This window comes from Peromyscus maniculatus, chromosome 5 (genome assembly GCF_049852395.1).
Source record: "Peromyscus maniculatus bairdii isolate BWxNUB_F1_BW_parent chromosome 5, HU_Pman_BW_mat_3.1, whole genome shotgun sequence".
Lineage (NCBI taxonomy): Eukaryota > Metazoa > Chordata > Mammalia > Rodentia > Cricetidae > Peromyscus > Peromyscus maniculatus.
This window is the reverse complement of record NC_134856.1, coordinates 92,484,431-92,496,018: the sequence shown is the minus strand read 5'-3', so window position 1 is coordinate 92,496,018 and position 11,588 is coordinate 92,484,431. Positions and strand designations below refer to the sequence as shown.

Genomic DNA, 11,588 nt, shown 5'->3' with positions numbered 1-11,588 from the left:
CTGTTATGAGTGCCTAGCCAAAAAGAAGGGGAGTCTCTGAATTCCTGGGGAAAGAGAGTTTAGGTCAGTTGTCAGGATTGTTGAATGTTTGGATCTGTCTTAAGTGAAGGCAGAAATGGGCATCTAGGGGTATTGAGAAAAAAGCATCTTTAAGGTCTAGGACTGAGTAGTGTTGTCAGGGATTGTGGATAGGATAGTGTAATGGTTGGGGACCACAGGGTGGAGAGAGACAATGGCAGTGATGAGCAAAGGTCTTGGACTGGATAGAAGGTCTCATTATGAACCTAGGTTGCATCACCACCCTTAGGATTTAAGCCCTAGAATATTGTAACTGCATTTGCTTGTTACAGTCCTTACTATCTTAGCACTCAGGATATTCAAACCCTTTGGCTTTAAACTTCTTGCCCTGGCTTAAAGACTGTAGCCCCTAGCTGACATTGAGATGCTTTCTCAGGCTGTGTCACATACATCTGGGAACTGAGAGGAAGCAGTTTCATCAGAACTTCCTCCTAAGACCTTCATCATTTTCTCATCAGATACCCCAGAGCTCAGACACTATGGTTGATATCAAGAGAAACTTGTCAGCCCAGAGACCTAAAACGAAAAGAGTGTTCTTGTTAAGGGCGTTGCAGCAATGCCCCCCTGCTCTCCAACCAAGTGCTGAAGGCCGTGTCATTTATTAAGCACAAAAATTGATCTGTTGTATTATTAGAGACAGTGATGTTAAGACCAAGCTATGAAGAGATGCACTGTGGGAGGAGGGCTGCTTTCTCTTAGTAACATGGTAGTTTGTTTGAGGGATAGGTGGGTCTCATTCAAGGCCATTGTGAGGAAGGAGAGTGGCCCACCCATGTAAGGCACCTGCTGGGCCTGGATCTTGTCCTTAAGCTGCAGTGAAGCTGTTGGTTGGTTACAGAGGACTTGACTCAAGACTTCGGTCCTGAGAGCTTTGTTTTTTATTGTCTGTCTTTGAACTGAACATCTGTGATCACCACTGACCTGAACACAGTGAGTGTGCTTACCAGTGGGTTGGGTTTGTGACTAATTTTGACAGGTTATTGTTTTAGATTTAGTTTGTCCATCTGTTTCACTTGACTTATTATCAACCATTTTCTATTATTATCTATCCATTTATCTTTGACATTTTGTATATTGATTTAGTTCTTTACCTTAGCTTTTGTTAGTATATATTAGCTGTAAAAGATAGGGAATTTGATTCTGGAGCATACCCACCTGCTTGTTACCTCCTGCAGCCTTTCCCTGTGGTTATAAATTCCCTATCATGGTAAGAGTCTTCTCCTGCCACCATGCCATTCATGAGACAAAACATGCTCTGGGGAATCTTGAGGGACAATTTCAAGGCCTCACAGTGTCATGGACAGGCTATCATCCTTTTGGTGCCCATAAATATGAGTTTAAGGAAAAGCAATTATCATGAGTATAGAGATGAAGAGGTCTGCAGTAGTTGGAGTCATTAGAGATTTTGAGGGTGTGAGTAAAAAGGACTTTGAAGAAGCCTGTGTGTCCACTCTCTATCTCATCCTTAACTATGTCTCTAACCAAGTCCCCAGATATGTCTGTCCCTGTCCTCTGAGAGCCTGAGCCAAAGCAAAACCTGGGTACCACATGTTGCTGCCTCTCAGGGAATTGATCAGGGCAGTGAGAAAACAAATGTCCTTGGAGACACAAGGTGAAGAATTTCTGGTTTTTTTTTTTTTTTTTTTTTTTGGTTGTGAAGAGCTGTGATTGGTTCATTTCCTCCTCTGACATCACAAAGCCCTTGTGAGGAGTTGAAGACTCTGCCCATATAAGGCACTGGCTGGGGCTGGGCCTTCTCACACTGAAGAGAAGCTGTTGCTTGGTTGGCTGTAGAGTTGTTGACTCAGACATTGGTTCACATAACCTTTGATACTATTGTTCTCCTAAAAACAGACACTCTTCATCTGCTTTGACGTCCAAACAGTGAGTTTGTTTTCTGGTTTGTTGATTTTGATTTACATCTCTTAATTGGTTCTTAAGTTAATTTGTACTTTGAATTCAGTTTCTTTTTGTTAGTCCCATATATCTGTTATTAAGCATGATTCTTTGATATTTTCAAATTTAATTTTACGTGTTTTAGAAGTTTTATTTATACGGAAAAGCTGTAGAATTTAAGAAATTTCATCGCCATATGCAGTTTGATTACATCTACCTGAGCTGTTATCTCCGGCAAGCTTTGATGAACTTAAATACCCTTCTGTCATGGTAGCTATCTTCCACACTTGCTATGCCCCACCCCAACATTACAAAAAGGACCCAAAACATGTATATCATGAGGTACAGTCCATTTCATTACAGCATCAGAGTATCAGGGAGGGCTACCATCCTTTTGATGACCATCTATATGAGTTTAAGATAAAGGAATTGAATATCTTAAGTGTGGAGATAATGACTGAAATGAATGATAAATGGCACTGGTTGTGGTACTGGTTACTGCGTGGATTAAGGCACAGATTGTGTGACCACACCACACATACGTGATCACCAGTGCACACTGATGACCCTTTGCTTAACTCCTGAACTATGTGTGTGCAGTCATCTAACTGGTGTAAGGGCAGAATTCTAACAGACTGTTCTTAGAGAACTTTAAGGTACTAATGCAAAGGCATTACGACAGACCATAGGTTGATTCTCTAACTAGTCCATAACCCTGTCCCTAACCCAGGTCAGCACAGAGTTCCTGAGTCTGCCCACCTTGTTACTATGGCACTTGTTACCGTGTTACTGTGTTGCCGAGTTCCTATGTTCTTAAAGTCAAAGTGTCCTCCTCAAGGCTTGATATGAATGGTCTCACACCTTCTCATGTGTCTGAATGCTTGGGCTCTAGCAGGGAAGTGCAGTTAAGGGAGGTCATAACAGCCTAGAGCAGTAGAAAGCAGCAGGAGTAATTGGGAGACTAGAGGCAGTAGGGACCTGCCAAAGTCATGTACCCAACTGCTTCAGACCCATCTTCCCAAGCCACCAGCTCCTCCAACTGCCCTGCCTCCCTGTCCTCTGAGAGCCTGCCAGTAGGGTTACTCTTTGTCTGTTAAGTTGCATCTTGTTGGGGATTTGCTCACAGCCATGACAAAACTTATGCAGTCCCTGGAGCTGGAATGAGAAACATCTTTGGGTTAGTCCCTGCTGTCACTGGTCCATTTCTTACTGTGACATTACGAAAAGCCTTTGTGAGAAGTTATGGAAATTTGCTCATATAAGGCCCTGCAGTGGGCTGGGGTTTTCTTGATGCTACAGAGAAACTCTTGCTGGATGGAGAGCAGTTGTACCTCTACATTGGGCCTGATAAACTGGACTCCTAGCCTCTTGCACCTTTGCATTGGGAGATTTCCTCTGTTTTGATTGGATTGTGTTCTGTTTCTCTTTTTGGTTCATGCACTCATGCTTTTGCTTGAGGCATGGATTTCTGCTTATGTGTTCATTTTGCTTAACTGTTTGGTTTAAATATTTGCCATGTTTTACATTCATTTCATTTTTTATCTTAAACCTTTACTGTGTAAAGTAAGGAATTCCCCTGTAACACTTCTATAGATGCATACAGTGACCTGGGATCATTTTCATCTGCTCTGTTACATTGCAGCTGCCCCTTGTATGTGCCCCGAAAGTCCCCATTTCAATTAAGGTTCCACCTACTGATCCATGGCTCTGGTTAGGCTCACAGTATCTCTGGATCTGGGGTATTACAGACAATGCTCCTAATGTCTATTTCCACTTCAGAAAATGACAAAATTTCATTCTTTGTGGCTGAGCATAGGCCCCTTCTCTTGACCTACTTACATGCTTGTTGTCGAATACTTTCCCCATCGAATTACGCTAGGATTCCCTGCTAAACTCACTGTGAACATGAAACATCAAATCTGTCATTCAATCTGTTGTTGAACTTTGTGTGAAGTACCAAGGAATCTGATAGCAGATGAAAAAGTGGATGTTCACAAAGGATATGGGAGTACACTCAACTCTCTCTCTCCCCCCTCTCTCTCTCTCTCTCTCTCTCTCTCTCTCTCTCTCTCTCTGTGTGTGTATTTCTGTGTGTGGAGGGGATTGTGTGTTGTTATGGGTTTAGCCTCATGGTAATACTGGCTTTCAAGACTAAATTTGGAATGATCGATCTTGGATCTTTGGTGATGCAGCATGAGGAGAATGGGTCTCCATTATACTATAAGGCCAGTAGGTAAGATCCATCATGCAATCTGTGGGTCCTGGGCTGTCCTTGTTTGCAGAAAGTGTATTACTCTTTCCATCTTATCCCTATAGTGATCACTTCACATGGTTTGTAACATCCAGAATTGATCATCACACTTAGGATGTAGTAGTAAAGGTAAAGCAGCAGGCAGTAATCATGTTAAATAACATCTTATCAGTGTTGGTGTCTGTTTTATGATGCAAAAAAACTCTTTCCTTCAGGATTATCACCTCTCTAGAGTTAGATTGAATCACATAAACACTCAGGTTTCCCATAGATCCTTCTTGTCTTTCTTTCATACTTTATTTCCTGTCTCACATTTCAATAATTTGTATCTTCTCCCTGGGGGATGCAGGTCAAGGGTTTGTCAGACTTCTTCATGCTTTCAAATCAACGGATCTTTGTTTTGATCTTTGTTTCTTTGGTGTTTGTTTCAACCTCCACGTGACCACTTATTTCAACTCTGGTCTTCCTTATGCTTTCTCCTAACTGCCTTGGGATTTCAGTTGGCTTTTTATCTTGACTTCTGACTGCCAAGATGCATCATTAGGATATTTGAGGTAGCTATGATTTTCCTGATGTAGAAATTGAGAGCCAACAACTTGCCTCCTAGACTGCTTTTGTGTCTTCTTTCTAGCATCTTGTGGTGGTCCCATTCTCCACCTGCCACGGTGGTGAACATGGAGGGAGAATTTCCATGGACCGGTCTCTGTGATTTACCACCAGCATGCAGAGAAACGGGATCCAGGCTGTCCATCTCCACCATTGTAGATGCTATGTGTTGCTTAGGCCACATGGCTGAAGAAACCCTGGGACTCATAGGAACAAATAGGCTTAGTGATGCCCTGGCAAAAAACTCTATGTTCAACAAGAGAAAAAGTGGTGGTACCATCCTTGGTGAAATATGGCATGTTCCAAAGACCTATTCGTTCAAGAGTCCTGCAGGTAGCCCCAGCCTCCCTCCCACACTAAGGAGGGGAGGAAGTCAACCTGCCTTGCCCACACTGGTGGCATCTGAAGACCACAAAGGGAAAGACGTGAATGAAGAGAGATATAGCAAGATCTCCTCTAGGTCCAGCTCTCCAGATTTATACAAGCTGCTGGATCTCAGCTGGCCTGGGAATTCTGCCCCACGCTTTCAGGCTGTGCAGGCCTGTAACATCAATAAGAATTTTGAGGAGACAGAGAGCACGACCTGTTCTGGTGACAGTGACACATCCGAGGACGACCTCTCCTACATGGAGGACACCACTTCTACCTCAGCCCCACAGGATGATGGTGTGGAGGCTGGGATTGAGGAGACTGGCAACAGCACCATGCTCAGTCACACATCCCTCAATGCATTGTTCTTCCTGGAAGACACCCGCTGTCAACAGATCCCAGGACCTCAGGATGATGCTGAGGTTACCAATAGCTTCAGCACATCTAGAGACCTGAAGGAAATTGACCTACAGTCCAGTGAGAGAACACATGATGCTGTGGACTCTGTGGACTCTCTCCAGAATGAGAACACTGAATATGAAAACAGCAAGGGAATAATCCTTGAGGAGTCACCACCTAGCTTTAGCAAGGACCAGCCCCAGAAGGTAGCCACAGCCTCCAAGAAGAAGCAAAGAAGGGGCTGGAAAGGGGTGAGGAGGCAGATTAGTCACCTGACTTCCAGTTTATTCTGTTGCCTCCTCCCCCCAAAGACAGGAGACACAACCCCCAGGTAAGGGACAACAAGCCTGGGCAAAGGAGCACATAGACACTGAGGAGGCCCAGTCAGTGACTTTTCTGTGTATGGATCTTTGCTTTTGCAAGGCCCTTTGCACTGATAGGCTGCACCCATTTAGAGGTCATAAACCCTAAGATGTCTGTGACGCTATAAGGAGCTTTCCCACTGTACCCATTTATGTGGAACCTGGGGAAGCTGAGTCTGAAGCAGACAAGCAATGGATGCAACCAGGGGCAGTGGAGGGAAGGGGAAGGGAGTTGGGCTTGGGGAAAGGGGAAACATGTAGCTGGAGTTGGAAGCAAGATGTAAAAGTACCAGTAAGCCACAAGCCATGTGGCAACTTATAGATTAATATAATGGGTTAATTTAAGATAAAAGAACTAGATAGGAAGAAGCCTGCCATGACCATACAGTTTATAAGTAATACAAGTCTCTGTGTGTTTACTTGGGTCTGAGCAGCTGCAGGAGCTGGGTCAACACAGGAAAACTCCAGCTACAGAAAGAGCTTAAAGAGAGGAATCATGGGAAGCGCTATGGACAGCAGGGCAGCTCAGTGTTAAATCCTGCTGATGTCAGAGTCACTAACAGACTCCTTTGCTTGTGTCTCCTCTCAAGGGCTGAAGAAGAGGCCTGGGTCCATGGTTCTTAAACCATGGGTCTCAGTTTGGCCTGGTGTGGTCTACAGGCCACAGGAGGGAGCCAGGCCAGAATTCCACAAAACTGTGTACCCCAAACATCATTGTTATGTATCAGCCACCTCAAGCAACTCAGACACAAGCGGTTTATCCCTCCTCTCCCTGCAGTGTGAGCTGTTAGCTCCCCAACTTAAGCTCATAGTTGTCCCAGCACTATGGCTGGACAGAGAAGTCAGCCACCTGGCCACCCTCTTTGAAAGAGCTAGCCGGTCACCTTCTGCAATACACATTCTAGAACCTCGTGTTCCACATGACTTGGGGTCTTCATCAACTCATCTCCTAACTTGTCAATGCCAGATGGAAAGAAGTACATGGACTGTGTAAGCCCAGGAGGTAAGGAGACACAGGAAGAGGGGAGGACAGAAAGAGAGAGGTGTGTGGGACATGTCAAGGAGAAGAAAATCAGTAAGAGAGTGAGGAGGAAAGAGCATGAAGCTGGGTGAAGAGGGAGGAGAGTCTGCCCGTAGGAAATTCCAGTTCCAGTCAGGCAGCTGAGAAGAAAGGAAGGGCATGTAGGGTAGGGACAGTGACCTTGGACTGGCATGATCAGGAGCAAACTACCTGAATAGGAGAGTTGGGGCGGTGGTGGCATATGCCTTTAATCCCAGCACTCAAGAGGCAGAAGCTGGAGGATCTCTGTGAGTTCAAAGCCACCCTGGACTACATGAGATTGACTTAGTCTAGGAGAGAAAACAGAGCCAGGCAGTGGTGGCACACACCTTTAATCCCAGTACTGGGAAGCATACTCGCTTTTAATCCCATGAAGTGATGGCTGGGCAGAGAAAGATATATAAGGCATGAGGAAACAGAAACTAGAGCCCTTTTCAGTCTGAAGAGTCCTAGAGGTAAGACTTGGCAGTGGCTTGTTCCTTTGTCTCTCTGATCTTTCAGCATTTACCCCAATATATGACTCTGGTGGGTTTTTTTTTCCCTCGAGACAGGGTTTCTCTCTGTAGCTTTGTATCCTTCCTGCATCTCCTTCTGTATCCTGGGCTGACCTCAAACTCACAGAGATCCACCTGCCTCTGCCTCCCAAGTGATGAGATTACAGGCATGAGCCACCACCACCGATTGACTCTGGGTTGTTTTTTTGTTTGTTTGTTTGTTTTTTTTAATTAAAAGACCTTTTAGAAGTTTGTGTTACACTGTAGGACATAGGTTCCTAGGAGAAGAGCGTGCCTTCCTGGAGAGTTCAAGCCAAACCCTTACCAGGAGCCCCTTTCTCTCTCTGCTAACCAGTCTTGGGCTGCTCTGGTAATGTCTGTTCTTTTCTTCACAGCCTCCTTCCACTAGTCGCCCATCGTGCTGTTCCCCTGTCTCAGAAGTCCAGGAACTGGTGTCATAGTTTTGTCCTAGTGAGTGATTCTTTGACTTTAATTGACTAAAATTACAGGACTTTTCTGTCTACTGGGAAAAGATAAGTAGGGTTTGAGAGGGCTGTGGAACATCACTGTTGGACAAGGCCAGCATCCTTGGATTACTTTGTGTCCAGTGTCCACACTCAGGGTCAGGATTAGAAGGAAACATTCATGTCATGGAGCTACAAGATGTCAGCCAGTGGTATTGTGTGCATTCTTGCTGACTGAGGTGTCTTTAGGGTCCTCATGGTCACCATGCAGTTTGTGAACAGCATTCTCAGTCAGCAGAGGCTGCCTAGCAGACAGGGACTCCAGGGCTCTTGTCTGAGGGATCATTTAAATCAGTTCTCAACCTTCCCAAAGCTGCAGCCCTTTACTACAATTCCTCATGTTATGGTCACCCCCAAACACAAAATTATTTTGGTTGCCACTTCATAAGTAATTTTCCTACTGTTATGAATCATAATGTAAAAGGGCAAACTCTATGTGACTCTTACATCATTATATAATTCCTGTCATGGTTATGTAGAATGCAGAGGTGGACAGAGAATTCAGGTTGAGTGCCATGGAAGCAGAGAGCCTGAGACATATGTCTGGCCACCTCTCCTCAAAGCAAAGGCTGTATAGCCAGGGCCAATATGAGAGAAACATGTCCCTCACAGATATAGTTACAGACTCCATTAGGGACACCATACAATAAGTCAGGCTACTTCCTTTCAAAGCCTTGAAGGCACCAAGCCTCATCTGTCCTGGGGTCTTTGCTCAGGAAAGCATGTGAATACTTCTCTGACTCTTTCATCTTAACACAAGTCAAGCAACATTTTTTCCCCAAACTTCCTGATACTCCAGGCTGCTCACCATGGCAGGAAATGAATAATAACCTTTGGTCCTTTTAGTTTGCAGGCTATCATGAGTCCTGAAAACTCCATAATACAGGGAACATATTCAGCTACAAGCTTTTCATGCTTTACCTATGGGCTGCAACAGGGGATTGGCCACCACATAGGGTCAATGATCCATTTGCTCTGTGGACTCCATTAGGCTCTGAAGGGATATCATGAGATGAGAATCTAGCCATCCAAGTGCCCTCCTAGTGGCAGGGATGATAACTCACCAAACCAAGTGCTGGGTCTTCCAACATGGGGCCATGAGCTCAGAACCAGCTACCACGTGAAAGCCTTGCATGCCAGTGTGAGCATATAATCCCACCTCTGTGGAGATGGAAGGGAATAGTCCCCTTTTAAGCCTTGTACAGATGGTCTAGACTTATTGACATCCTCCTGCTTCAAGGAGAGTGTCTCAGAAAACAAGGTAACCATGCCACTTGAGACCCCCTCCTACTCACACATGAGTGAACACATGCAAGTGCTCCAGAACTCACATATCAACACATACACATGTACCTAGACACACACTGAACAGATGGGAAGCATGAAGAAAAGGAAGTAGAAAAAGACACCAATGAAGGTTTCATCTGTCATCAATGATTGTTCTTTTGTGTGGGATCTATTTCCCAACCAGCAATAACTCTGACTTTGTCCAATAGCTTTCAAGTGAAGGCTCCTGTATAACTGTGGTTTCAATGTAATTTTTGTCTCCTCAGATGAGTCTGCTGAAAATCACATGTGTGGCTGGAATCCATGAAGAATAGGAGGGTAAACCCTTGTCAGCTGCCTCTGTGGGACTGTCACAGAATGGCAGCTCTTCGCTTTGTGTGGGAGCCTTTGCCACAGTGACTCAGTACTGTGGACCCGATGGCTCATTTCTGCTTGATGTGGACACATCAGGACTACATATGAAACTGGAGCAGTGGTGCACTCTCCATAGTTGGAACGAGATTTCCCAGGCCTGATATGGAAATTCTTTTACTTTATTAAATGCTCACTTGATTTTTATCCTGACCCATCTCTTCTCCTCGAAAGCAACCTATGATATCCAGTTGCAAGTGAATTGAAATATTGCAGCACAACTCTTCAGTCAGCATTTTCTAGTCCTGTGTACTCTTCACAGTGGCATGTACTTTCTGGAGTTATTCCACACCAAAGCTTTGGCATTGACACTTCTAGCACCTCTTTGGTCAGGGCACCTATGTCTTACTGTAGCTGTTTCTGAAGCCCAGCGACATGGCATGTCAAGTCTATAGCACAGGGATACACAATGCCTCTTGACTGTATTAACATGGGTAGTCTAGCAAGGATCTAGAAAGGCCTTCTGTGCTTTGGGTCACATGGTCACAGGGCTTTGATTGGTGGGAACAAAACAGACATTTTTGTCTGGGAAATGGGAAAATGAAAAGGAGACTTCAAGGGATATAAAAGTGCCAACCACAGAGGAAAACATTTATAGGTCAATAAAACAGCCAGAGGCCAGAGAAGGTGACTCAGTTCAGATGTCCCTGCCTCAGCGTCCAATTGTCAGCACAGACCTGCCTCAGGAAATTGAGAGATACAAAAACTGTAAGAACAACTAGGGAAAACATGAAAACCAAAGCAAGCACATTTAGGAGGCAGAGTCAGGTGGATCTCTGTGAGTTCAAGATCAGCCTGGTCTACAGTATGAGTTCCAGGATAGCAAGGGCTGTTACACAGAAAAACCATCTCTGGAAAAAACAGAAACCAAAAGAAAACAAAAAAATCAAAAATGCCTGTGAGACTCTTGTCTGTGCACTGCGTGGTAGGCAAGCGTGAGGCCTGACTTCCACCCCCTGCTTTAACAAACAGGTGTGGTGACATGGGCTTCAATCCCACCACTGGGAAGAGAGAGATCTGATGAGTCCTGGGTCTCACTGCCAATCCAGCCAGGCTAGCAGAATCTCTGAGACCTGAAATAAATGAATGACCTGGTCTCAAAATAAACAAGGTGAATGTGTCTGAGGAACAACCTCTGAGGTGTCCTGTGGCTTCCACATGCACATATTGTATGGCAAAAGGGCCAGCAAAAGAAACCCACCATGCCCTGAAGCCAGAGCTATTGAAGGAAACCCACTCCAGCCCTGAGACCTGAGCCAGTGAATGAAACACTTCAGCCCTGAACTGAAAACCTAAGAAACACTTTTTCTCTTTGAAACCTGAGCCAAAGAAACACACTTTACCCCTAGAACCAGAGCCAGGGAAAGAAATCCACCCTGACCTTAAAACTAGAGCCAAAAGGCTAAAAAGGGGCCAGTGAAAGAAACACAGTTTGGTCCTGAAACCAGAGCCATCTCTGCCCCAATCAATGAAACCAATCAATCCCTGAGCAGGAAAACTAACCAATCCCGGAGCAGAAAACCTTCTCCCTGGAGAAGCTCCACCCCTAAGAAGCCCTATATAAATCCCCTCTGCCTGTTCAGTTGTGGGTTGTCCTCCACCCTGGCAGAGGCAGCCACTCTCCTGGACTCCTCCTTCCCAAATAAATATCTTTCTCAAAAGAGTCGGGTGAAGATTTTAAAAAAACTTCATTTGCTGTTTGAGAGTTTCACATCATGCACCCCAATTCTTTTCACCTCCTCATCTCCCCATATCATCCTCTGACCCCTGCCATGCCCCCCCATACATGGAAACAAAGTATGCAAGCGAAGAAAAGCAAAGGCAAACCCAAAAAACACAACAACAAAAAAA

General features: G+C 44.9%; 1 protein-coding gene across 2 annotated transcripts; it reads left to right on the top strand.

Annotated features, from left to right (window-relative positions):
- The first annotated feature begins 872 nt into the window (after positions 1-872).
- On the top strand, positions 873-9,884 carry LOC107401597 (uncharacterized). Of its 2 annotated transcripts, none has more exons than XM_076572880.1 (5): positions 873-1,008; positions 4,857-5,930; positions 6,552-6,964; positions 7,911-7,986; positions 9,593-9,884. In XM_076572880.1, the coding sequence occupies exons 2-3, from the start codon at positions 4,900-4,902 to the stop codon at positions 6,583-6,585; spliced, it is 1,065 nt and encodes a 354-aa protein (XP_076428995.1). In that variant the 5' UTR covers positions 873-1,008; positions 4,857-4,899; the 3' UTR covers positions 6,586-6,964; positions 7,911-7,986; positions 9,593-9,884. The 2 variants fall into 2 exon arrangements, with proteins under 2 accessions (XP_076428995.1, XP_076428996.1); XM_076572881.1 differs by lacking the exon at positions 873-1,008 and adding an exon at positions 1,793-1,962.
- Positions 9,885-11,588: the final 1,704 nt, after the last annotated feature.

Bases quoted from the DNA above. Each gene is read 5' to 3' on its own strand.
- LOC107401597 (XM_076572880.1), top strand. From the start codon at position 4,900: ATGGAGGGAGAATTTCCATGGACCGGTCTCTGTGATTTACCACCAGCA. The intron at 5,931-6,551 runs GTAAGGGACAAC...TCTCCTCTCAAG, and splicing joins ACAGGAGACACAACCCCCAG to GGCTGAAGAAGAGGCCTGGG.